The sequence below is a fragment of the Balaenoptera musculus genome, chromosome 12 (assembly GCF_009873245.2).
Source record: "Balaenoptera musculus isolate JJ_BM4_2016_0621 chromosome 12, mBalMus1.pri.v3, whole genome shotgun sequence".
Classification (NCBI taxonomy): domain Eukaryota; kingdom Metazoa; phylum Chordata; class Mammalia; order Artiodactyla; family Balaenopteridae; genus Balaenoptera; species Balaenoptera musculus.
Window position 1 is genome coordinate 5,592,357 of NC_045796.1, and position 27,340 is coordinate 5,619,696.

General features: G+C 43.1%; 1 protein-coding gene across 1 annotated transcript in view; it reads right to left on the reverse strand.

Annotated features, from left to right (window-relative positions):
• Nucleotides 1-27,340, reverse strand: part of PACRG (parkin coregulated) — a 519,387-nt gene that overhangs the window by 28,768 nt on the left and 463,279 nt on the right. Inside the window, 1 exon segment of the mRNA XM_036871117.1 lies at nucleotides 11,505-11,535. Coding sequence (XP_036727012.1) covers nucleotides 11,505-11,535 — 31 coding nt within the window.

Below are 27,340 nucleotides of genomic sequence, written 5' to 3' on the forward strand. Positions count from 1 at the left end.
TGCTTAGATTCTAACTTTTTGGCACTATGAGGGCCAGTTTGGGGGAGGCAGAAACAATTCTTGCAAGTGGTGTAAGCCTGTGTGTATATTCAGTCAGTACGTGTGTCACCTCCTAGGCTTGGGTTTATGATTAGTGCTACTGTGGCGGAATTTTTTCCTCATGGTTCCTTTGGTTTAAATGTCTTGACATTATTCAAAAGCTTTATTCAGTGAGAAAAAGAAAATTGCAATGTTTTTCTTCCAGTGATCCAAACAAGAATTCTTTTAAGGAAAAAAAGAATCCTGCCAGAATATTCAATTTAATGCTTTTGTTACTAATGATTTAATCTACAATATTTTAAAAACATTCTTGAAAAACTTGATCTGCTTCTTGTGGACATGATAAGCATCTGATTCTATCTTGAACATTTAAGACATTTTATTTTAGTAAGAAAGGAAAGAATGCTGTCAATATATTGGTTAAAGTTCGTTGCATTTGGAATGCAGGCTAAAATCGGGTAGGCCTCATTTTTTCCCTATGCTATTAATTTACTACATCAAAGGTTGGCTCAATGTAGACTCATACACAGTGTATTTTAATTACATATCATTATTCTATTAATACTTTATTTTGCTTAGAATTGGTCATTATTGAATACAAGCTGTTTAAATTTCATCTTCAAAGTGAAAAGCTTGAAGGTTCATTTTCTAGAGAGCTCGCTATAGATTTCTACTTCTGAGATTAAATGAAATTAAACGTACACTCTCTAGATTTCACACAGCAAGAGAAAAAATGATTTACCTTCATCTTCAGCTATTGTTATTTTTTTAACCCTTGTGCTGCAGTATTTTTATTTTTGCTCACCTTTCAATCTAGTTTGCATAGCATTGCAAGTTCACACTTCCTAAGGCCTGGTTTCAAACATGTCAACTCCTCTACCCGCTGTCCCCGCCCCTCCACATACTCATGATGACTGGGTTGGAGCAGAGCCTCAAATCTTCCACTAGGAGCTCAAGGGCTTCCTTGATGACGAAGATGGGTGTCACTCAGTCCTGCGGTTGTTCTTCCTACTACCCACCTCATTACCACGCTCGCTCCAGGTCACATGGACTCGCGTGGTTACCTGTGCGTGCTCGGCTTTGCCCACATTTGCTTTCACTGCTTTCTGTGCCTGGAGCATCCTGTCCCATTTCCAGGTGTAAAACTCCTACCCATCCTTCTCATCTCAGTTCAAATGACCCCATGTTCAGGATCCTCTGGCTGGAAAAAACTTCTCTTCCACACCCTCAGTAATTTCAACTCTACTCTTCATGGTGTCACTGCTTATCATCAGCGGGGGTTACACATGTGACGGGTGATATCTTACCTTTTAGGGTGACGGCTTCTCAGAGTGAGAGATCACTGAATATTGACCTTGCTCACACACCATTAGCCTAGTGTGCAGTATGGGGCTCCCAGGGGCCATAGGTTAAACACATTGTGACCCCCATCAGCTCAAGGTGCAGTGAGATCAGGACACAGGTCTAGACAGCAAGCTCAAAGACTGTTAGGACTGCCACCAAAGCAGAGGAGGTCCGTGCAGGGCTGTGCCTGGGGACATGCAACAGAAGCCACACGTGGGGGTGAATCCCGAGATGGTCCACAGGTGGCAGAGCTCAGGAAACAATAGCAAAAATACATCTTCTGGAGCTGATAGACTGTGCCCCACCACCAAAGTGACAAACTTATACCACACATAGGACAAGAGCTACCAGATCTGGGGGGGACAGGACAGAGATTGGGCAGAAGCTCTGCAGAGTGGACATGCAGCGAGACACGTGAGCAAGAACCAACTGGCCCAGGGAGGGGGGCAGACCTCAGAGAACATCTCCACACCTGTTCCTCGGAGGTGAGGAGGGACAAAGGACACACCTCTCAATGTAACAATGGGCCCAGAGCAAGGGCGAGAGGGCAGGCCCAGGGCAGATGCCCTCCTAGATTGATTCGGTTTGGGGAAGCAGAGACAACAGTTCCTCCCAGATACTTCAATAAGGTGGAATAATTTATCTTTGTGGAGTGGACCCTCCTTCTCTCACAAGATGATCCTCCAATTAGCTGGAAAGTCCAAGACACTTCACGGTGACCAATCTGAAACAAAGGCTGACACAGCATTGATACTCTAACAAAAAATATGAGAAGGAGCAGTGAAACCCACTAGAGGAATAATATTCGTACACACTCAACGACACAATGGCTCCAACATGCCAAGAACGGTGGAACTTCTGACTTGATATTAAAATGTAATTGATAAAAACTAATAAACAATGAAGCGATCACAACCATGGAAAGAGCCCCTGGAGCAAAACCACAACATCTTGGGCAACAGACAGCAAGACAACTGGAGGAAATAAAAACCAGGACTCAGGAAGGAAGTAAAAAAAAAAAACTTCGAAGTGAAGATCAAATTGAAGGTAGCACAGAAGAAGAGCTCTACAGAAAACACAGGAAAGACACAGATAACAGGAATGAGAAAACTTGAGCAAAATATTGTGAATAAATATTGTGAATAAAAGTAAAATAGACAATTTTAAATGACTAGAGATAAAATGACAGATAGAGAAGACAGGCATAGAGATTTTTAAAACACACATAACTGGATCTCTTGCAGAGGGAAAATACACTGGAACAGAACAAATATTAAAAGACTTAATTCAAGAAATTGTAATTAAAGTAAAGGAAGACTTGAACCCATATTCCAGAAGAGCACAGCATGTGTCATGGAAAGCTGACCCAGAATGCTCAGCAGCGGGTGGGTCTGTAACCCAACCTCTCTATCCTGGGGATGGGGGTGAGGGGTGTGGGGTGGAGAAAAAGAGGAAAAAAATGACCAAATGTCCTTGTAAACACACTCTGGATGCCCTGATAGTGTTTATTAGGGGGAACATAATGGAGGAAAATATCAGTTACTGGAATATAAAGTGGGGATGTTTCATGATTGAAAGTAATGCTCTCCACACATTCTTTGGAGATCTCAAACATTAAATCTGGAAGAGGGTGCATCCTAACATTTCCAGGAAGGACTGGGGGAGCTACATAGTTTGACTTCATGCTTTTCCTGTGTCGTGAAGTTACTTGTACCCTTTGAATTTTTAGTAAAGAGGCAAGATCTCTGATTCTTGCGAGCGTGACTTGAAAATCTGACCCTGTGTATTATGTCACCAAGACATCTCCTATGTTACTGAGTTTTAAATATAAAGAAAAAATAATTGGGTAGCCAGACAAAAGAATCAAGTCACTTATAAGGGGGAAAACTCATGTTAGTCTCAGAATTCTCCACAGCTACTTTCAAGGTTGGAAGGCTGTAGATACGTATCTATACAAACTAGAGGAAATAAAATATGTCTGAGATTTTAGATACAGTCAGACTACTCTTCAAATACAAAGGCTAAAGACAGTTTTGAAAATGTGACATTAGGGAAGATTGTTTCTCTCCTTTACAAGGCAATTCTCAGCACAGAGGTGACAAACATGATCAGTGCTGGGTAATGAACAGATTTTACTGAAGAACTAAGACGAAAACAATGTGGGGATTAGGATGGCAAAACAATATAAGTATCAAATGCTCCGACAATGTAGAAATGATACAACTAACAAAAAATCAGAGGAAGAAGGGGAAAAAAGATGGGAAGTAGAATTAATTTGCTGGTTGCCTCATTTGCAATAGTTGGGGGTTAAAGAACGTCATCTGAAGCTGATGTATCAAGTGACAGACAAATAAGTATATCTAACAGAAGCAAAGGTAAATACTAAGTAACTTGATTTTTTAAAAATAATTTTCAGGTCAAAGAGGAAATACAATCCCAAATTACAGAGTAAAAAGTAAACAACATAATAAAAACACTGCATATCAGAAGCTATAAGTGGTCGCTAAAATGCTCAGAGAAAGATGCATTACCTTAAATCTTTATATTAATTAAAAATAAAGAATCAAAAAAAAAAAACTAACTCAAGAAGTTAGGAAAGAGGCAACAAAACAAACAGAAGAATTTTTAAAGGGGAAAACTGAATTTATTAATAAGAAAATCAAAACAGCCGAACTACAAAATAAATCCAAAAGATGGTTTTTGAAAGAAAAAGGACTCAATAAAACATATAACCCAATAGCTAATCTAATCAAGAATAAAATGGAGAATGTGGTACTAAGAAATAATAAGCAGGGTTGGGGGGCAGGAGGTGAAGAGTAACAGAAAATAGAGGGAATTAAAAGAAACATAGGATATTACTTTGTTCAACTTCATGCAAATAAATTTGAAATTTGGATAAATTGAAAAGATTTCTAGGAAAATGCAACTTGTCAAAACTGATCCCAGAGGAGATATAAAATCTAAAAAGACTTAATATCTATGGGGGAAGTATAAAAGGCTCTCAAAGAGCTACTCTTCCCCCAAACAAACAAACAAAATCACTAGACCCAGACATGAGAATTCCACTAATACAGCGCTTAGGGTGAAAATATGGGAAACATCTAAATTTTCTTTCTGGAGGAAGTATAACATTATATCAAAACACAAAAAATGTAGAGAAAGTAAGCAATAGGCCAATATCACATATTAATATTAAAGCATAAGTCTTAAATAAAATACTAGCAAACTAAATCCAGAAGCATATTAAAAGAATGATACATCATTACCAAATGTATTTTATTTCAGAAATGTAAGGATGATTTATTATTAAGGATTCTATTAATAAAATTTATCATATTAAGGATTAAATAAAAAATATTTATGATCATTTCCAAAGATTCTGATAAGGCATTGGATAATATTCAGTACATGTTATTGATAAAAACAAAATAAGAAAAGAGTGGAATACTTCTTTTATAAGTTAAAATATATTATCTCAATCCAAAAGTCAGTATTGTGCTTAATGGAGACATATCACAAGTATTCCCACTAAAGTTTGACTGTCACTATTACCATCACTATTATTTAACTTTATACTACAGATAACAGCCCATGATACTACATGAGAGAAAGAAATTAGAGGTAAAAAATCAGAAAGAAGACAAAATAGCCACTTTGGGGAGGATACATATTTTATACCTGGAAAACCCAAGAGAATCAACTGAATAAGCAAAAGAATTTAATGAAGTAGTGGGGTTGAAAATAAATATACAGACTTCAATAGCTTACGTATGGCCCACATGAAGAAAACTTTAAAACACGAGTCAAGTTCTTGGCTCATGGGGAACGAAAGCTAACTTTAGATAACTTAAGCATGAAAGGATCTTATTGGAAAAGTATGAGGTAGCTTGTAGACTCAAAGAAACCAGCAACCTAGGTGAAGATCCAGACCTCAGAAAGCAGACAGGAATTAGGGAAACTCTCCCCAGACAGAGGTGGTGTGAAATAAGGACAACACCCTCAGGACACGCCATCGGGAAGAATAACCTCCAAGCATTTTCAGTTCTTTGGACTCTCAGTCAAGTTCAAATGCCCAGCCGAGCTCAGTTGGCCTGACTTGGCTCACAGGCTCAGCTCTTAGCTGGTGGGAAGGGCCTCTCGGTGGTCCCACCCCACCTAGAGTGCTTGTGATGGCAATGCTAGACCCCCAGAGAAAACCTGTTCCCAGATGCCAGACGGGCAAAAACATTGACCATCGTTACACAAGTCCCTCCAACTAGGAAATGTCTCTCCATTTACTCCAGTCTTTTACATTCCTGAATGGTTTCTTTCATAGAGTTCCTGCAGATTTCTTATTAAATTTACTTCAAGGAGTTGTATAGTTTTGTCTAACTCCTTATAATTCTGAATGTGATCTTTCAAAAACTGGAATTTCCAACTGACTGTTGCTAGGATCTAGGAAAGATCAGTAAATATTTTAATTCATTTGACAGATGAGAAGGTTGTTATAGCAAGTTGAAGGTAGCTTGAAAAATTTAAAATACCAACTAGGAAAAATTGAGAAGCACATCATTTTGGTGTATCTGCCCAGGCTGAAAACACATGTGAAGTTCCAGGAAAAAGGAGAAATTCAACAAGTGTGAGAGGAAAGCTATAGGGAACCCAGGCAGGTTGAAAATGTAGAGAAAGAGAAATTTAACAGCTATCTAAATCTAATTTCCTGCTTTTTAAGAAGGTGTTGATAAAAATAAAACACAAGTGAATATTACATAAAAGCAGGCAAAACCAAGACCCTGAAAAATTTAGAATGAAGTCTGGCAAATCTGATGTTATAGCTGATAGAACCATAAAACAATTTTTAAAAAAGTACAGACCTCACTGATAGAAAAAAACATGAACAGCAAATTGAACTAATACTTTCTTATGAAATAAATGAAGCAAATATTTCTACTATATAAAAAATATGAAGTTATAAATTATGTCAGGTTCGATAAAAGATTTTGATTGTTGAGATTTTGAATGCAGATTATTTGAATGAAAAGATTATCGCCTACAATATTTCAATATTTTCAAAGTATGCAACTTACTTTTGCTTTTCTATGAAATGTTATACATGTACAATTAACATGCTAAATTTTCTTATAAGTCAACTGTTTCTTATCTTTTAAATTTAATTTAAATTAATGTTTTCCAAAGTAGCATATTGAAAATACCATCTTATCTGTTAGTTATAAACTCTTCTCAAGAGTACCTCCTAGAGTAATGGAAATAAAAACAAAAATAAACAAATGGGACTTAATTAAACTTAAAAGCTTTTGCACAGCAAAGGAAACCATAAACAAGACAAAAAGACAACCCTCAGAATGGGAGAAAATATTTGCAAATGAAACAACAGACAAAGGATTAATCTCAAAAATATACAAACAGCTCATGGAGCTCAATATCAAAAAAAAACAAACAATCCAGTTAAAAAATGGGAGGAAGGCCTAAATAGACATTTCACCAAGGAAGACATACAGATGGCCAAGAGGCACATGAAAAGATGTTCAACATCACAAATTATTAGAGAAATGCAAATCAAAACTACAATGAGATATCACCTCGTGCCGGTCAGAATGGCCATTATCAAAAAAATCTAGAAACAATAAATGCTGGAAAGGGTGTGGTGAAAAGGGAACCCTCCTGCACTGTTGGTGGGAATGTAAATTGATACAGCCACTATGGAGAACAGTATGGAGGTTCCTTAAGAAACTAAAAATAGAACTACCATATGACCCAGCAATCCCACTACTGGGCATATACCCTGAGAAAACCATAATTCAAAAAAAGACGTACCACAATGTTCATTGCAGCTCTATTTACAATAGCCAGGACATGGAAACAACCTAAATGTCCATCGACAGATGAATGTATGAAGAAGATGTGGCACATATATACAATGGAACATTACTCAGCCATAAAAAGAAACGAAATTGAATTATTTGTAGTGAGGTGGATGGACCTAGAGACTGTCATACAGAGTGAAGTAGGTCAGAAAGAGAAAAACAAATACTGTATGCTAACACATATATATGGAATCTAAAAAAAAAAAAAAAGTGGTACTGATGAACCTAGTTGCAGGGCAGGAATAAAGAGGTAGACATAGAAAATGAACTTGAGGATATGGGGTGGGAGGGGGAAGCTGGGGCAAAGTGAGAGTGACATGGACATATACACACTACCGAATGTAAAATAGTTGGCTGGTGGGAAGCAGCAGCATAGCACAGGGAGATCAGCTCAGTGCTTTGCGATGACCTAGAGGGGTGGGATAGGGAGGGTGGGAGGGAGGCTCAAGAGGGACGGGATATGGGGACATATGTATGCTTACGGCTGATTCACTTTGTTGTGCAACAGAAACTAACACAGTATTGTGAAGCAATTATACTCCAATAAAGATCTATTAAAAAAAGAAAAAAAGGGCTTCCCTGGTGGCGCAGTGGTTGAGAGTCTGCCTGCCAATGCAGGGGACACGGGTTCGAGCCCTGGTCTGGGAGGATCCCACATGCCGCGGAGCAGCTGGGCCCGTGAGCCACAATTGCTGAGCCTGCGCGTCTGGAGCCTGTGCTCCGCAACAAGAGAGGCCGCGATGGTGAGAGGCCCGCGCACCGCGATGAGGAGTGGTCCCCACTTGCCGCAACTGGAGAAAGCCCTCGCACAGAAACGAAGACTCAACACAGTCATAAATAAATAAATAAAAGAACGTGAATTTCTTAAAAAAAAAAGAAAAAAAGAGTAGAGGTAATGTACCTGAATGTTAGCTTCCTTTCCCACACCTGCCAACCCTGAAAAAGCATGGTGAAATACCAGAAAGCAGTTAGAAGAGAAAGAAAGACAGACTACGTTAATCTAGAATTAGTAATAATTTATTATGGATTGTTGAAGTTTGCTTGCTCAGCAAGCCTTTACTCACAAATAGGGTAAATAGTTCAAATATGACAGGGGATTTATACGATATTTTCTAAGAATAAACTATTTTTAAACAATAATAATTTAGATCTGCACATATAAGTAGAATTGATATACAAAAAAATTACATTTTAATCTAACTTTTAAAGCATGTTCTCCATAATATCTCCTTCATAAAATTGGAATTAAATACTTCAAGGAACAAACTACTGTTCAAATGTGTGATGATCTAAGCTTTTCACTAATTAAAAATGGCTTTTTGTAGGACTAGTATGAAATATTATGACCCCACTGGATATATAAGGTCTGAAAAATACTTTTAGAAATCGGGACATAGAAGCAGGATACCTTCTGTTCTCATACGTTGGCACATAGTAGGCATCAATAGTTATTCGGTAAATAAATGAGTCAAGATAAATCATTCAGTTACAAAAAGGCTGAAACGTCACCACTAATGGGTCTGGGAGTAGAAATGCCCCATCCTGGGCCAGAAGTTGCCTGGACCATACTGAGAGAGAAGCCAACAGCTTGTGGAAGGATGTGGTAGCCATTTGTGGTCACCAGGATGAAACATGGTGGTCCCCTGGCTGAACACTTCTGCCAACTGGGCATCACCAGGAGTTGGACACAGCCTCTGAGGGTAAAAGCCTCAGGAAATTTAGTTCATGGAGGATTCCCCTTGCCTGGACCTATTCAGAGTATTCTACTGCCTCTGCAAGATCCTGACCAGGCCACGGGTTTCCCTCGGTCTTCAGTATTCTCTGACTTTCTGACTTTCATGACCCTTGACCTCTGGATCTCTGGCCAGATCCTGGGCATGCAGCCTTGTATGTTACAGACATTTTCTGTTTCAGTTACCAAAGCATACGGTGAAGGGCTAACTGTAACTTAGGGCAGGAAGGAGCAGTGTGCTTATAAGATGTCACGGCCTGGAGGGACGGAAATTTCCCATCTTGTGGCTCTCAGGGGAGGCAGCAGCTAGAGCGTGAGCCCTGCACCTGGCGGCTTGCACGCCAGCCTCAGTCTAGCTGTCAGACCAGGCAAGTCACAGAGCCTCTGCAAAACGAGGGTAACAACAGTATTTAATTCATGGAGCTGTTTCTGAGAATTGAGAGGTAATACAAGCCAAACCCTCAGTATACAGCTTGCATGGAGTAAACGACTAATACGTGTTATGGAGAAGGAAGGTCAGGTGCGCACGTGACCATGTGGAGGCCGCAGAGTGCTCTCTTGGATCCAGATGGTCATCCAGCGGCGGCCCCTGGCCCTGCCCTGCACACATCTGACCTTGTCCCCATCCCCTCTGACTTCTCCCAGGTCACTTCCCTAGAGTTCCATCCCTGCCTCACAACACTGACCAGGAAATTCAGATTCACAGAAGATGTGTGAGTTGCTCTACAGCCTCTAGCTGAGTAGCAAGATGGTAAAATACTAAAGTGACCCCACGTTACCCCTCCCCTCATATTTCATAAATTTCTAATCTGTCGTGCATTTCCTCTTTATAAATGATCGTATTTACCAGTATTATTTTTACCTGTAGTCTTTGAAATCTAAATCTAGTTTCTGATTTTATGCTATTTTTACTTACTGTTCTGATAGATTAGAATGGACCCATTTCCATTTCCCATTCATAAGCCTTATAATTGATACTTCTAGCCATCTTGATAGCATAGGTAAAAAGAAATCACCAATATGAGATATGTAAGAAGATATGACATAGCTTTAAAATACTTTAATCAAAGACAACTGCTAATTCAATTAAATACAAATGACTTCATAGGAGTTAGCCTATTACTAATTTTTTCATGAAAAGATAATTGGACAGTGATGACAGAATGATTTGAATGTTAAATAATTAGATATACCAATATCCATTTAAATTTATGGATCAAATTATATTTGCAGAAGTGAACTGTACAGTAGTCAAAATATTCTGATACTAATCTTCGACTTAGAACCGAGAAACTTTCTATTATGGTCAATGCTAAATATAACAATGTAGGTGTTATTGTTTTTAAATCACCAACATAAAATCCTGATGGAATAGTTAACCTCAATCACCAACCTACCAACCAACTACTTAGAAACTCAATTGTTGTTTTAAGGGAAAGTAGGAAAGTTTGCACCGCTTAAAAAAAGTTAAGGAATTATCTTCATTTAGCTTATACCTAGAATGGAAATATTTAGAATTTAATGCAACTTGTTAAGTTAATGATAACACTAATATTAATAGTAAAAAAAGCTAATACTGCGTGCTTCTCAGACATCATTGTCTATTCCAAGTTATTTCTATTTATTAACTCATTTAATCCTCACAACAATCATATGAAGTAGAAATTATATTATCACTTTCCTTTCATTCTGTGCTTGGAGACGCTATTGTCTTCCTCAGCTTCACAGGAGAGGGAAGCTGCCGTGGTCCTCCCCTGGGTGGAAAGGAAGCCTGTGCAGTCCCGAAAGGGCTCACGGGAAACACCTGGAACCATCAACCTGGGGGCTTCCCTTATCCAGGGAAAAGGACGGGGACCAGCGGGGTCTGTGCATGGGTGCTGCAGCCGTCCCAGGGCAAGGGCTAACCCCCAGCAGCTTCCTGACAAGCTCACCAGGATGCCTGGAATCCCTGTCATTAGCCAGGAAATTATCGCCAACAGACCTCATTATATAGGCCATCCATTCACTCAAGCCTGCATGAATTCATTCACTCAGTCAGTCAGTCGGCAGTCATTTATTGGGAGCCTGCTACTTTGTGCTGAAGACACTGGCCCTCTAGGAACGTTCAGTTTAAAAGGAAGTCACTGATAACTGGCACAAGTCACCATAAAATTGTGGACTCAAAGCTTTGGTTTGTTTCCTCAGCCGAGATACTGTCCCCAGGCCTGGGGCCGTGGCCGTCGCTCCCCGCAGCTCAGGGCCTTATCACTTCAGGCTTAGATTCTTGCAAAAGACTCTTGTTTCCTAAGCCCCTGCTCCTCCTGCTGCAATTCTTTCTTCACGCAGATGCCAGATTCATTTTTCCAAATGCGGCTTCTCCCCTTGTCAATTTTATGCGTTTAGAAGCCTGTAGCAAACTGACCTCCCCACGATCACCACCATTTGCCTCCAGGTCACTTGCAATTATTACCAACCTACTCTGACCCTCGATTTTCCAGCGTTCACCTTGAATGTGCCTCGCGAATTCCCATGGCTGCCTGTTGCACCCACAGCTTCCCTAACCTCAGATGCTCCCGTCTCTTTGTCAGCCAGCTGTGCTCGTGTCCAGGCCCAGCCCAAACCCCACCCCTGGGCAGCTCTTCCCGACCACCCCCAGCGACCTCTCTCTTGCCCTTGAACGACCTCAGCTGGCGCTGTCTGGTGCACAGGGTCTCACGCAGTAGCTGGTTTCCTGTACACGTTTGGTGCCAGCGGCGGAGCGCTGGCAGCACAGGGCTGGCACAGAGTAGTTGCTCAGTGAGTCTGACGGACTCTCCTCTGGATGAGAAGGAACCGTGCTGAAGGTAGAAATAAGCACGGGTTATTTGAGAGATATTTCCTTTCACTAAAATCCTGGGAAGGAGAATTTTCAGAGGCCCAGGCTTCTTTAATTAAAACTCTGAGTTGACGTACAAAGCTGCATTCCCCTGTGATGTGAGTGTAGGAGTTGAGTTCTAGGCAATTGGAGTTTAAATACTGCACCGTCTGAGACTCTGGGTATAATTTGGGACAAGTTGTTTCATTCCCTTGATTGTCAACTCCCTGAACTATGAAATGGAGCTAAGGAACACCTCTGAGGGGGCTGGGAGAGTAACTCAGATTGCTCCTTTACACAAGAAAAACACCTCTGAAATTGCAAAATGTTTACATTAACAAAAAACCACAATAATGGCTGTGTTAGTGTTACAAATGAAGTCGCAATCCAGCTTTCTCTTAATGTTTATTTTTGTTTCAAAGGAACACCAGCCTTCTTATTTACCCATGTTAGCAGTGCCCCTTATCTGAAAATATGTAAATCCATTTAAATTAATTTCCTGTAATACCACACAAAACAATAATCATATTAGTACCATTCATAATGTACTAATAACATTAACATAATTGCATTCAAATATGAAATTGCTAGGTAATAGGCTTTTCATAAATGGTTTCAGTGAGAATGTCATTTTTAACCTTACTCTGGGTCTTTAGTTCCAGATACCGCCAGGAAAAATTGTGTGTCTAATGTGAGAAAGTTTCCCACAGGTTTTTGTTTTGGTTTTTTTTTTGCCTGTTTAGGAGAAACTATCAAAGAGCTTTTGTGATCCAAATGAGAAGGGTTTGCGATCGTAACATATTTCTGAGTATAATGGGGCTTTCACTTGAGCTTTCTCTGGAGTGGGCTTCTGTCCTGGTGTGTGATGTGCCCTGTACACCGTGGGCTGCCTCAGGGACAGGGTCTTCCCATGTAGGTAGCAGGTCTATCAGGGCAGCTATGCAGGCTAACGTTTCTCCCTTGGGGAGCGAGGGCAGCCCTAGGTAGAGTCTGGTCGGCTCCCAGACTGTTGCAGAATTCTTCCTGGGCTCCTTGGGGCCTTGACACAATCTTGGGGGCAACACAGGTTGTGTCTGAGAGGCCTCAGGCAGTCCAGAGGGGAAGCAAAGTCCCCGGCGGCTCCAGGAGTAAAGTTAAAAAGCCAGGCCTTGGGTCTAGCATGGCGATTTATTTGTTTTTCACAATTTCCGGCAAACTTACAGTGTATGCAAGTCTGTAATCGCTTTCTTCCCTGACAAAATGTGATGGAGATGGTTAGAGTCACAGAAACTATCAGGCAAATCTGTTGTGAAAACCAGTAAAGGGTAGAACATAACTGGCATCGCACGGCGCTGTCTGAATGATCTGATTGAACCATAGATCGTATTCATGAACACATGTCAATTTGTAACACATTATTAAACCAAAAAAAAAAAAAAAACAAAGAGAGATCATGTTGTAACTGAGTAGATCAGAGTGATTCTCTTTGATCAGATATTTTGATCTTGCTGGATAATTACAAAACCACCTCGAATTTACACGAAGACTTTCTTCCAGCTGTGCTCAAAGCACTACTATATATTACCCATCCCTGTTACCCTCCCAGTGACCCTATGAGGGAAGCAGAGAACCATATAATCTCTGCCTCTTAAATAAGCTAATTGCACTTTAAAGTATTTTTTAGTACTTTAGAACGTAAATGATATTCCAGGGAAGAGTTAGTTCCCCTTTCTTTTTCTGAAGTTCAGAATGATGCAGTGGAACTGCGGGGAATATTAAATAATACGACAGTGTAAAAACAGAAGACAAACAGCGAAACACCATGGGCTAGGGCCATTTTCCCACTACTTTCTGCTTTGTCCCTCTCCTTTCATATGGTTTAGAATTTAATTTATCTTAGAATATATGGAATACATTTCTATACATTTTGTGGCAACTTTTTTCCTCCATTTTGGAAATATCCAACATGTACGATACTAAACATAGAAGCTACTGATAAATTCAAAGGAGGTAAGTAAATTAAATACTACCACGTGCTTACAAGAGTGCCTGGCACAGCACAGAGTATTAAGTCAATTACCTAAGGGGTTTGAGGGCTTGTTAATTCAGAAGCCAAGAACGTTCTTTTGGACCACATTGCTACTGGTGATGATGGGAAGAAGCAAAGATGTGTATGAGGGAGACGACAGTGAGAAGAGCCTGCCTGGCACCATGGAGGGGAGGCCAAGGTCACGGCAAGAGAAGGCAGAGAGGGCAGCTCCAGGCCCAGGAACCAGGGGCAGGAACGTCTGGAAGGAGGAAGGAGGTTCTGATGATGAGACCAAGGTTCCAGCGTCCGTGACCTCCTGGGAAGAGGACATTTCAATTGACTTTCAGTAGCTGCTTTCCAAAGGCTTAGAACTCTGCTCAGAATGGTGAGATCTCCATCCGTACCCATGTTTCAAGGTTTTGCTAACAACACAGTGACCGATCCACTTCAATGCATTATTTGCAGAGGGGATTTTCCATATTAAAAAAACCCAAGGTTCCTAGACTCTGACAGTGTCTACCTTGCCAACATCACTCTGATCCCCTTGGGGAAGGAAGTTCTGCTCGTGTCCCCGCAGGGCGTGACCACGAAACAGTTAAGTGGCAGTGACCCCAGGAAGCAGCATTTTGTAGCAAGTATTTTAAATTCAGCTGCTGGAGTGGGAGAGGAAGTCGGAGACAGAAAACAATCTCAGAGCTGTGCGCATTTAAATCAGGAGGGGAGCGGGTTGTCTTCTAGTTCTCACCATCCCAGAAAGTATTCTTTTCCTGTCGCAATCCAGGGAAGACCACAGAGTATCCCACTCTCAGCCTCAGAAGACATTTGCATAATGCATTTACATTTGAAGGGAGCCCACAGATTGGCAACTCCCAAAGCTTCAGCTCCGCACGGTTTTCCATAATAGCAATTAGGAACAAAAATAGAATAACAATAGCTGTAGAAATACAGTTGCTGAGCTGTGGGTAGATGAAGCAGAAAAATCTCTGCATTTTAAAGACTGAACTTTGAATGATTGCAGAGTTAGAGACTAACTGCTTTTTTGTTCTTTGTGAGCTGGCTTTGAAGCCTAGTAGGGACCAAACCAATTTGGACCAATGTGAGAGCAGAAGAGGGCCCCCTGTGTCAGGAAGCGAGGTGCCGCCAGATGGCAGGAGACCAAGACAGAGCCCAGCCCCCGGGCAGTGCTGGCCAAGGGGGCCACCAAGGTTCTGGATGATGGCCGGCGATGGCAGGAAGTGGAGTGCCATGGAGAATGCCACATAAAATACCCAAGGGATGGGATGAGAGATGAGATGTAAGATGGAGGGTGGAGCAAGATTATGACCTTGTGGCACCCGGGATAAGTGAGGGGGCACATTCATCAGAACACACAGGCAGGGCTTCCCTGCTGGCGCGGTGGTTAAGAATCCGCCTGCCCATGCAGAGGACACAGGTTCGAGCCCTGGTCAGGGAAGATCCCACATGCCACCGAGCAACTGGGCCCGTGAGCCACAACTACTGAACCTGCGCTCTAGAGCCCACGAGCCACAACAACTGGGCTCACATGCCACAACTACTGAGCCTGCGCTCTAGAGCCTGTGCTCCGCGAGAAGAGAAGCCACCGCTCGCTGCAACTAGAGAAAGCCCACGGGCAGCAACGAAGACACAACGCAGCCAAAAATAAATAAATAAATAAATAAATAAATAAATTTATTAAAACACACACACACACACACACACACACACACACACACACACACACACAGGCAAGCCCCTCTTCCAACTTGAAACTCTGCTATGCTCTCCTGGCAATGGGACCTCAGCATGAAATAGCGCCTCAGAGATTTCTCGCTCTCCTTCCTGCCCTAACCTTACTGCCCTATCCGCCCCCCGCAATCCCTCAACCCCAAGAGCTGCAGCAGAGATGAATGGGAGGCCATTGAAAGGTCTCATTCAGTGTGGGTGACCAACCACGTGGCCTGGCCTGGTAGGGAAGGACCAGCACAGATGAGGACAAGGTGGGAGAGTTTGGGACAGGTGAGAGGGAGTGTTGCAGAGGAGAGGTCCTGACAAGGTTCAGAGTGAGGCTACGGGCCTGGGTGGCTGAGTGATGTCAAAACGATCAGAACAGAACTGAACAGAGCCAGGAAGCAGGACGAGTTGTCTCAGAGGGCTTCAGATGCTGGACTGGGGATGGAGAGGAAGCTGGGCAACAAGATGCCAAAATCAGTGTGGGACAGAGGCTGAGGGGGTCCCCAGGTCATAGAGGTCAGGAGGGCACAGGGTGACACACCTAACAGGCCAGAACTAAAGGAGTGACGGGTTTACCCAAGGGTGACAGGATGACAGTTGGGAAGTAGCCTTGGGGAGCACAGAACTTTCAGAAGAGCCTTTTCAATCTCTTCCCAAAGAAATCATTGCCCCAGGCTTACTATAGAATATGATGACCTCCCATGCTTTTGTTTAATGTCCTAGATGTTAAGTGAGCTGCTACGCAGTAAGCGGGTGTGGGGCACTGAGAAGAGCTCTGGGTTTGCATCAGAACTCCTCAGTTCAAGTTCTGCCTTCACCTGTCTTGGTTGATTGGACGACCTCATGCAAATTCCTAATCTTCTCAGTTTTGGATTCCTCATTTGTAAAAATGGGCATCCTAATGCTGCCCTGTGATAATCTATGTGGAGATGGTTTACAGACTGCAAAATATTATGCAATCTGCAAATTGTTGTCATTAGTTCCTAGGAGACAAGAACTATTCTGTGTTGCACCAAAGCATTAGGAATTATTAGAAGCATTTCATAAATACATTTTTATGATAATGATGTTGATACAGAAAGCTAGTGCTTTTTCCAGAAGCTCTAGCTTTTTTTTTTTAATAAAAAATTATTGATAGGCAGTTTTCCAAGATCCTGTCCCAAGTTGCCATAATTATCACAAATATTATAATATGATGCCAGAATATTGATTTTAATGAGGATGTCACCAAAATAAAGCAGATCCCTATTATAAAAAGAAACAAAGAAATAAGAAAACAAATACTGAAATCTTTCTCTAAGCCAACATAAAGGAGTCTTCTGGAAGACATGTGACACAGTGCAGAAGGATTCAACATAAGAGCATTTGCCAGTACAATACACAACATCACTAGGTTAAATTAAAACAAATTACATGCCTAAAAGACAACTGATAGCATTTAACAAGGTTCTTCAAAATATTAAAATATTAGGAATAGGGGCCACTTCTTTACCATGATAAAGTCGTGGAAAATGAGAGCCCTTATTGTGCTCAATGGATAGACAAATTAAATTCTGTTTAAAAATTGGAACAAGGATGCTTTCTTAATAGTGTTCTGAAAACTCTGGTTAATGCAATGAGACATGAAAAAATAAAGAGGTATGATAAAGGGAAGAGAGAAAAGATCATTATTCGCACTTAACAAAATCGAAAACCAGAATATGCAGAGGAACCAGCAAAATAATCATGTTTAATAAAATGATTCAAAAAATGCTATATCTGAAATAAACGTACCAAAATTGATAGCCTTGCTAATTATCAGCAGCCACCAGCCAACATAATAAAAGTATAGGCCCTCATTATAATATTAACTCCTTCCACACAAGAAATTCTTGGGAATAAACCTACTGAGTCATACGTTGTTGCTATAAAGAACATTTAAAGAAAATCTTTAAAAACATAATAAAAGACAAATAAATTGACAGATACATGTCTGTCTGTCTATCTATCTATGTATCTATCTATCTATCTATCTATCTATCTATCTATCTATCTGTCTATCTATCTATCTATATCCTTGAATGAGAAGACAAAATATTGTCTCAGGCAAATTAAGAGGTTTATATAATCTTACTAGGAAAAGGAAGAAGAGAAGATTAATTCGATCAGACAGGTAAAAACATAGAGAAAGAGCAATTGAAATAGTTTGGTAGTGGTCAAAAAATAGTAATTTAAATCAGAGGAACTAAGGAATCAGAACCAACCCCCTACATAAAGGTGAATTCTACATCTTATGTAACTCTTCCTTCCACCACTTCTAACCGTCTCTCTCCTGGATAACCAGGGTAGTCTCCTAGCTGGTCTCTGCTTCTGCCCTGACCCTCTTACCCATACCCACACAGCAGCCGGAGCAATCCCTTTAACACATTTCAGATCTTTTCACTCTTGTGTTCAAAGACCCTCCAACGGCTGCCATCTATAGTGGGTTGAATTGCGTCTCCCCAGAAGGTACCTATGCATGTGGAAATAGGATCTTTGCAGATGTAATCAAGTTAAGGATCTGGATACGAGATCATCCTGGATTTAAGGTGGGCCCTAAATCCAATGACCACTGTCCTCAGAAGAGACAGACAAGGAACAGACGCTGAGAGACACACGGAGGGGAAGGCCACACGAGGACAGAGGCAGAGATTGGAGGGATGGGTCTACAAGCCAAGGGACACCAAGGATTGCCCGCAAGCACCAGAGCTGGGAGAGGCCTGGGACAGATTCTCCCTCAGAGCCTCCAGAACGAACCAGCGTGACTGACACTTTGACTTCAGACTCTTGGCCTCCACAGCTGGGAGAGGATCAATTTCTGTTGTTTTTGGCCACCAAGTTGTGGCCATTTGTCACAACTTCCCTAGGAAATGAATCCACCATCTCACTCAGGGTCACTGTCAACACCCACACGGCCTGCTCTATTGGAACTGCCAACCTCCTGGCCTTGGAGCCACCCCCCATCACTTCTGCTCAGCTGCGCCAGCTGCCCTGGCCTCTGCGACTATGCTGGACATGCCACCTCCTCAGGACCTTCGTGCTTGCTTTCTGTCAACTGGAGCACGGTTCCCTCCCATACCCATCAGCCCTCTCCATCTTTGTCACGTTTCCGTCTTGGTGAGGTCTTTTCTGATCAACTGATTGTAAATTGCACCTCACCCGCCCTGGCTGGAATTCTCTATTCCTCTTCTTTGCCTTATTTTTCTTTATAAAATTTACAACCATCTGATAGATTACATAGTTTATTTATTTGTTTGTTGTTTCCTCCAACTAAAACTGCTCAGAGATTCTGGCTGAGCTGCTCACTGTTGTACCTCCAGCGCCCAGAACAGTGTCTGCAGTGTGTGTTTGTTGAATGAATGCAAACAGACCAAATTATGAGTAGGAATTGAATGTACAGTAAAGCAAGCATTACAAAACAGTGGGGGAGGATTAATTGATATCTGATTTTGAAATATAGCACATTAGAGAAAAATTACTTTAGAGATACATCTTATCCTGTGTACTAAAAGAAAATTATAGTCAAATATGTTTAAAAATTCATAGAAAAATTAGCAGAATGTAGAACAGTACACGAGTCTCTGGAAGGATAATAACTTTTAAAGAACTGAAGCAATGGAGGAAGCTATAAAGCTAATAGTGATAGATTCAACTAATTAAGAATTAAAACTTTCGTACAATCACGCCTCCTCAGCTCCACTGAGAATCAGGACCTGTTGTTGCTGGAGATCATTCCCAGGTGATCACATTGCTCCCAGGTCCCAGGTCTCTCCTTCCTGGGGTGGCCTTTGGCCTGACCTCCTGCCTTTGTGTTCGCTCCTTGGCTGGAAGCTGTCTTCTTGCCCAGACCTCCTTTGGGCCTTCAGGACCATGTCGGTGCCTCGATGCAAACACGGGAGTGGCCGCTGCTCGTCAGCCATGTCTTGAGCATGGGAGGTGACTGGGTTTGGGTCGCCCGCCTACCTGCTGGGACAGCCTGGCAGTATCCTGGGACACCCAGCCTGGCCAGGCTGCCTTCCCCAGCACCTAGACCTCAGACTCTTCTGCCTCTTTTCTGGGCTATTTTTTCCTGAGCCTGTCCGAGCTATGGTAACAAGGCCGCTTGTGCAGCATCTAAAAGCTGCAGTGAGGCAAAACCCCATCTCAGGGGAGAGGCGCTATTTTAGTTGGATGTTGCCCTGGACCTAGGGTCCTTCACATTCCCTGCTTGATGAAGGGTTTAAGTCCAGGTTAACCATTAACTTCTCGGCGTGACAGGTTTTCTTTTGTGCTGCATAAACCCCGTTCTGAAACGTCATGGAGAACCTGCTTTAGAAAGCCTGTGGTTTGCATAATTAACGAGTCGATTAGAAAACGGAGGCAATAAGAGAACAATAGACGCCAGGAAGAGCGAGGCTGAAGGTCTCTGCTGCTCTGTTTCGTGCTTTAAAGACCTCAGCGGAGAGCAGGCCGGATCCGGCTCCAGCGTGGGATGTCGCTGGACGGTCTCCCTTCCTAAACAGACCGCTGGCTCTGGCTGGGGACGAGGGGGCAGGGAGGGGAGCACCCCCCAGCGGGGGAGGAGGTGCTGCACCGCGGCCCAGGGGCTGATTCCAGAACAGCCTTGCTCGCTCCGTCCTCCTTGGATCAATTCGACTGTCGTCGCCGCTGAACTGAGGATCGCTGGGAGCCCTGAAGCAGCTCACGTGCTTCTGGAGAACGACCTCCAGCGGGGAGCCGGCCTCACTTCTGACGCCCCCCTGCGCCCACCCCTGTGCAAGCCAGGAGCCTGGACTATGTGCTGAGACCACAGCTCCAGGCTCGCTTAACAATCGCTTTGTCTATTAATTGCACAAAACAACATATAACAATAGGTCAGTCTGTTGAGAATTTTTTAGGGTGGAATTGTAAAGTTCTACTTCAATGGGGCTATTTGTTTTTATTGCTGTGCCTTTTTTCCTCAAGTCAGAAACAATTTCAGGGTCTTTTTTTCCTACCCCTCGCCCCCTTCATCAGTTTTATTTCTCTTTCAGGCACATACTTCTGGTCATTAGTGAGGTTTGGATTCTTTTGCGACCAACAAAGAATTCTTTCCAAAGCAGCCTCCTAAAACATCAGATGTCAGTTTTAGGATCAGAAATATTACATGATGAATGGGATTTTTTTTAAATTTGCATTTTCAAGTTGCTAATGGCGACATTGAAGTTGCTGCCGGTGACTGCGTGCACGGAGGGGCAGAACCGAGCAAACTGGGGGCAGGCGAGCTGCCGGTGCTCTGCTCTCCCCTCTCATTCTGCACCTTTCCCTTCCTCCTGGGTCCCTCCTTGGCCCACCGCACCTCCATCTCCATCCTGGGTTACCACCGGCTCCAGGCACAGTTAGGTTCTTCTGCTGCCTCAGCTACACGCGGCCTGTCCTGTGCCTGCAGGGCCATTTCCATTTCCAGTTCAGCAGCAGACCAACTAGGAAATAGGTTTATCTAACAGTAGAATTCCAGGCTTAGGAAGGCACCTGGTGAGGGAAGATAATTCTGGGCTGCTTAATCTCCTCTAATATTACTCTGGCCCTGATAACATGCATTGTATTTATAAACAGAGAATGCAGTTAAGAGTAATGGGCCAGGAGATGGAGAATATCAATTCCAGGTCTGAGTTTACTGCTGTCTTTGTGTGACCTTAGACGAAGTGTGAAAACTCCTTGGGCCTCGGTTTCCTCTCCTGTAAAGTAAGAGGCTGTGGATAGACAATATCCGATTCCCCTCCTACTCCTGCAATCCTCTAAGTTTTAAATAGACATTTAGACATTTGTTCTGGAACTTTAAAATGCTTTTGGTTTCCAACCAGTTTGATTTTATTACTAGAATTCTATTTCTTAGAAATATCACGAACGCTCATCTATTTTTCACATTCACATTGAGAAATAGACCATCTAGTTAACAATCTCTAAGCCAAAATTTACGAGCAGAAAGATAGTAGTCACAGAATTTACACAGGTGGCTTATCTATGTGATGTTTCCAGCTGCATATAAGAAAAATAGTTTTTTGGTGGCTTCCTATCCTTTTCTCATGCCTTTAATTTATAAGAAGTCAATTTGATCTTCTTCTAAGTGATCCTCATGTTTTAGATTCTCTGATTTTTGAAACACTTGGTGCTAAACAAGCTACATAGCCTCTAGCCCACCAGTTTTTTCATGGGAGAAAGACAAAGATTGGAACTTTGGATAAAGTGTTGACGTGGTCCACTTACAGGAAGTGAGTTATGAAGTTCTGGAAGAATCAGGGGCACAAACATGGCCACTGAAGTCACTGGTACCAAGTGGTGACCCTCCAGAGGAGGGTCCTCATGGCACCGGTCAAGGATTCCAAGCCTTGCCCCCTTCTCTTTCCCTGTGCTTGCTGTGTGTGTCCTGGCACTGCGTGCGTGGTTGGCTTTGTGGGAAGAGCCTTGGGGTAGTGGGGTCAGAGAAATGGTCCAGTCTCAGCACAGATCAGCTGGCTTTAACGACCATTCCACACACATCACTGTCACAGGAGAACTGGGCAAGAATTGTTATGAGGGAAGCCACACATCTCATCTCATCTCATCTATAGCAGCTCACCTATGAAAGGGACCACAGGCGGTAATAAAACATGCCCACATTTATGTTTATCTGGTGTCAATGTTTGTTTATATAGACTTCAAAGTGGACCTCTGCTCCTCTGAAAAAAAGGCCCTCATTTCCTCTGTGCTCTCAAACCTGTCTTAGAGATGTAGGCTCTGCCCTAACTAGCTGCTCCTTTGCACTCGTTTCCCTGTGAGGAGTGGAGAGGGTGTGGCCCACATGCCCCCAGGGCCCCCGTGACGGTGTCTGTACTGTGACGTTGCCGGTGCTGAGCCTCCAGAAGCCTGGCGCCAGGTTCCTAATGCTGGGCTGAGGGCTGTTATCTTGAGGGCAGATAAATGACCTGAGCAGAATACAAGGGACGCCTCTCAGGTCAACTCTCGCACCCTTAACCTTCCTCCATGGCGTGCCAGCAGGATGGAGGTCCGGCCAGCGCAGCGAGCCAGCGCGACCGCGGCCCCCAGACTGGGCCCAGGCTCACTGCCCATTCCTGCCCCCCTCAGCGCTCCAGCGGACCTGTTCCTTCTGTCCCCACCAGGCCGCACATGTCCCTGTCCTGGCATCACATCTTTATTTCTTCATGACTATGAATATCTCGTGTCTCTTTCTTTGCTATCTCCTGTATTTTGAGGACTTGAAGGGATAATCATTTTTACGAAATTACTAATGATAAAATGCTAGCACGTAAAATTCCTCCAGGTTGTTTCCAAGTTTTTAAAAAACGGTGAGCTACACCTTCCTCCGTTGTGCAGACGCCCTCGGAGTGAAATGTGTGTTGTGAGCCCCCAGTCTGCAGGCTGATGGAGCCCTCCCTGACGCGTGAGCCCCCGGCTGACACGTGCAGAGCCCAGCTCAACACAGCAGGCGGGCGATCCCGAAAGAGAACCCTTGCTTTTCTCTCACAGAGCCTCTCCCTTCTTCTCCAACTCCGAACGCTCTGGCGCCTGTAGCCTCCAAGCGCCCTGGCCCCGGGCTCTTCCTCGGCAGTGGTGTTTCTGCCCCGGCCTTTGCCTGACGTTCCTCCGCCTGGAACTGTTCCACACAGGCCTCCGCGAGCTGGGTCCTGGTCCTCACTCGGCGCTCACCTCCAGTGTTATCTCCCAGTAAGAGTTTCACCCTCCCCTGGTCACTTCTACGCTCTTCATTCTCCGTGTGACGGTACCGATTTGTCTCCTTGTAACTGTCTCTCTCCAGCCTCGAGACTCAATGCCGGGAAGGTAGGGCCTCGCCTTGTTCCGAGATAGATGCCTGGCATGTGGTCAATACAAGCTCGTGGAACATTCAATAACGTACCGAATGTATACTAATAACGGTAGGAGAGGACTTATACAATCGAGGCCTTCATCAGGATGACAAGTCACTTGTCTCTGAGCTTTGGTTCTTCATCTGTAGCGTGGGGCGCTGCCTGACTCATGGGCTTATTGTGAGGCAGGCGAGGAAACACAATTCGTGGTTTGGAGAAGTATCCCTCATGACCGTAACAGTTATGAGGTTTTCCTATGAACAGACATGGCGCTTAGCTGTATTATACCAAGCACATGCCTTGTCTCATTAAACCTTCGTCATTTAATCATAATAATAATAGTCAATATGATTATTATTCCATTTAAAGAAGCACCAAGAAGCTAAGTAATTGACCGAAGGTCACTCAAGTAGTGAATTATAAAATTTCCCTACCTGGTCTCACCATCTCCCATAGTAATAACTAACTATGGTTACAAACCTGCTTATTATTTTTCAATGGTTATGTCTCTGATGTCCTCACAGTCTGAGTGCTATGGAATTCATGCCCACAATGAGCTGTCATTTGTATGCTGTACCCGTATATCTAGGGAGGTCCCAAAAACGGCATATAGAAGGGGCCAGTAATGGGATTATTCACACATAGCCCTGCTGTTGCTGACCTCATGAACTATTTAGCCAATGAAGCACAAGGCTAAGGAGGGAAATTAATAAAATCTAAGAGTGTAGCCAAGAAATTTGTTACAACTGAAGACACGTAGCAAACGAATGTTTCTTCTACGTAGGCTACCAAAGGTTCTGACTAAATATTGGTAAATCCATTTAGGATCCACTGAAGTCCCAAATCATGGTGATCCACAAGGTCATGGATGCTTTCTCAATAGAATATAGAATATGCAACAACCCTAAAAGTGCAGAGCTAAAGTTTTGGAAGTTACAATAAAAGCTTTATTATTCCAGTTCTTTCCCCAAATCTGTGATTTTTAAAAGTAGTAAAATGCAATGCTTCCTCCCAGCTACATGGAGAGGACCCCAAGAGGCTGTGTACGGGGCCCCTCAGCACCTCAGCTGCCGAGCAATTTATAGCCAAGCACTGTTACAGGCTGTCTCATTACTAGGCAATCAGTGGCAAAAAGTCTCCAATTTTTTACTTCTCATTTTCCAAAGGCTATGATGCAAATTCAATCTTATGGCACATTTTGCTGAAGTCACTGAGTGGGCAGCCCGTTGTCTTACTGTCTCTCTGTTCTTATTAATCAGAATTTCATGTTGCTTCATAAGCTGTCATTTAACTGTACACAATGGACAGATTTATTGTAAGTGGGCAAAAACGGGGTAACCGTAGGTTCCTGCGACGGACAATGCAGTGATTAGAAAATACGTCTACCACCTTGTGGCTGCTTGGAAGATCGCCACCAGTTATTCAAAGGAGGGGTGGTCCCAGATGTTGCCTTCTGGGGGGCTTGACAGTGACATTCCCTGTGGTCGAAAGCACACATGGGGAAGGAAGAAGAGTGTCATCTGACCAGCGTTTGTACGGATGACTCGCCTCAGACCAGCCAGCTGGCGTCACTTCCCTTTCGAGAAGAACAAAAGAGGATGGATGGTGGTTTGGGCACAAAAGACTCTCTTCAATCTAAACAACAGCCTTTTCTTACTGGGACTGCAGTGTGCACCGAGGAGCCAGCCCGGAGGCAGCCCCCGTGCCGGCGCCCCGCTAGCCTGGGCGAGCTCGCGCGGCTCAGAAGCGTCTGCGGCCAGGACCCCGGGAGCCGGCTGGGTGTTCAGCCTGCGGGCCTGGCTCTGCTCAGCACACGGACAGCGCCCGGCCCTGCACAATCCAATAATTTGCTCAAATCATGCACGTGAACAGGTCACTGCATGCTCTGGAGGATAAGAGGGCCAGTTCCATTTCTGGCCTCCGGGGATCCTGCTTCTAAAGGGCTCATGCCCATCACCAAAATTAATTTGCGACCTTCTTAGTCATAACCACAACTAAAGATTTCTAGTAGTAGTATGAGCTTCTCAGTTCCTTTGGCCCCAAACGAATTGAATAAATATAACAAATGAATATAACAATGTTTAAGTGGGTAATGGGTACATCTAAGAAAATGGATAATTTCTATATTTGAAGAATTGTTAACGTTTTCAGATCTTTTGAAACTACTAGTCATGTCACTTACATAATGCTGGATTTTAATGAGAAATTTGAGTTTGAGGGTGACTTCCATTCTACAGGCAAGATTATAATGACCCTGGGTCCAATGTCTAGGCCACAAGACAGCATCAATTTTCAGAAAGGAAATGTTCGGAGAAAATTATTTTCTTTCATAAACATGTTTCTTTTTCTATTATGGCTAAGAAAACACTAAAAGCGGGAAATTCAAGTGACTTCCTAGGTACTGGTCTCTTTGAGAACAAGCCAGACTCTCAGTTTTGTTTTACACTGGCAGAGGGCCACGCCCTTTCTCTGGAAACGAATACATGCTCTTGCTTATTCAAGACTGTTAGAAAATCTAATCGTTGTAAGATGTCAAAGAGATTTTTGGATTAGATTCGGACTTCTGTTGGAAATTGGGAATTCTGGGGCTTCATAGGATGGGGGATCAGTGATTACTGCCACAGCATGTCATTCACATAAGCCATTAGATGACTTACATTAAGGAAGGTACTTTGCTTCTCAGAATAGTGTGTTTACATCATGAGTGAATATTTCTATTAATGGTAAATATTAGAATAATTGAGGGATGTGGTAGCAAAAACCTTTTTTTTTTTTTCACAAAGTATCTGCAGTAAGAAAACAAAACACTGGCTATTATGAAAGGGTGCTGAGTAAAGGCGACACAATCAGCTTTTCATGAAGAGTGTCATCCAGCTGTGAACCACAAGGAACTCTATGAACAATAGCGATTACCAATGCGCGCTCTGACCCTCAGCGACAGCTGAATGAGAAATAAAAGGGAATATTTTTCTCGGGGGGCACATGACTATGACAGTCCCCTCACCCCATCCCTGCAGGGCTCACAAACCTCTCTGCCTGGCACTGCATGTGTCTATCTTGCCATCATCCCGTTGCCCTTTGCCAAGCGGTGGGAAGTGTTGAAGACACTGGAGGCCATTCTGTATGTGTGCGTGTGTGTGTGTGTGTGTGTGTGTGTGTGTGTGTTTTGGGGAGTAGAGGTAGCGTCTCTTGGAGATGGTTTCCAGAAGAGGAAAAATGACCTTGGCTCTACCAGGATGTCTGCTGTTGCTGGAAGGAGAGACGATGGGCCCTTAAACACTAAAATGTGTTTCCACCTTTTGCCAACGTTACAGAATCTTACCTTTAAAAGGACTCTGGTTTTAACATGTAAAAAACACCCAATTTCTTAGGGAAAAAGTAAGGAAGAATTTTTCTTGAATCTGATCGGAGCTGGGGGCAGGGGCCTCTGTGGGAAAGGTGATAAACGCTTGCTTGTTTACTGAGGAGCTGGGACGTGGCTGGTAGCCAAGGAATTGCAGTGGTGCAGTTGCAGCTGCTTGTTGATGTTTGTTAAAGACCATTCATTATGGAGGGGCCCCTAACAGGAGTGACTGCCGCTTTAACCTGAGCCTCAGTGAGGACTCTCCAGAAGTAGTGTTTTGAGAATTGGGAGTGCTCATGGGGCCTGATCAAACTGTTGCCACAGGAACACTCAGTGTCACTTGAAGCAGGGTTCTGGTTTAGCGCTAGGGCAGCTCGAATTTCACAATATATACGACAGAATGTCCATAATGACAATAATTTAGCAACTTGGTTTTACTGAAATCACCGTAATTCCTAGCAATAAACAATGCTGACTATGTTATTAGGTGAATCTTCCAGATGAAAGTCATTTCTTGGTTCAAGTCAGGCTACCAGAATATTATATTCTTGGTGCATATTAACTCAGCCCCTTAATGATTCCCCTTCATTCTATTGCATTTTAAT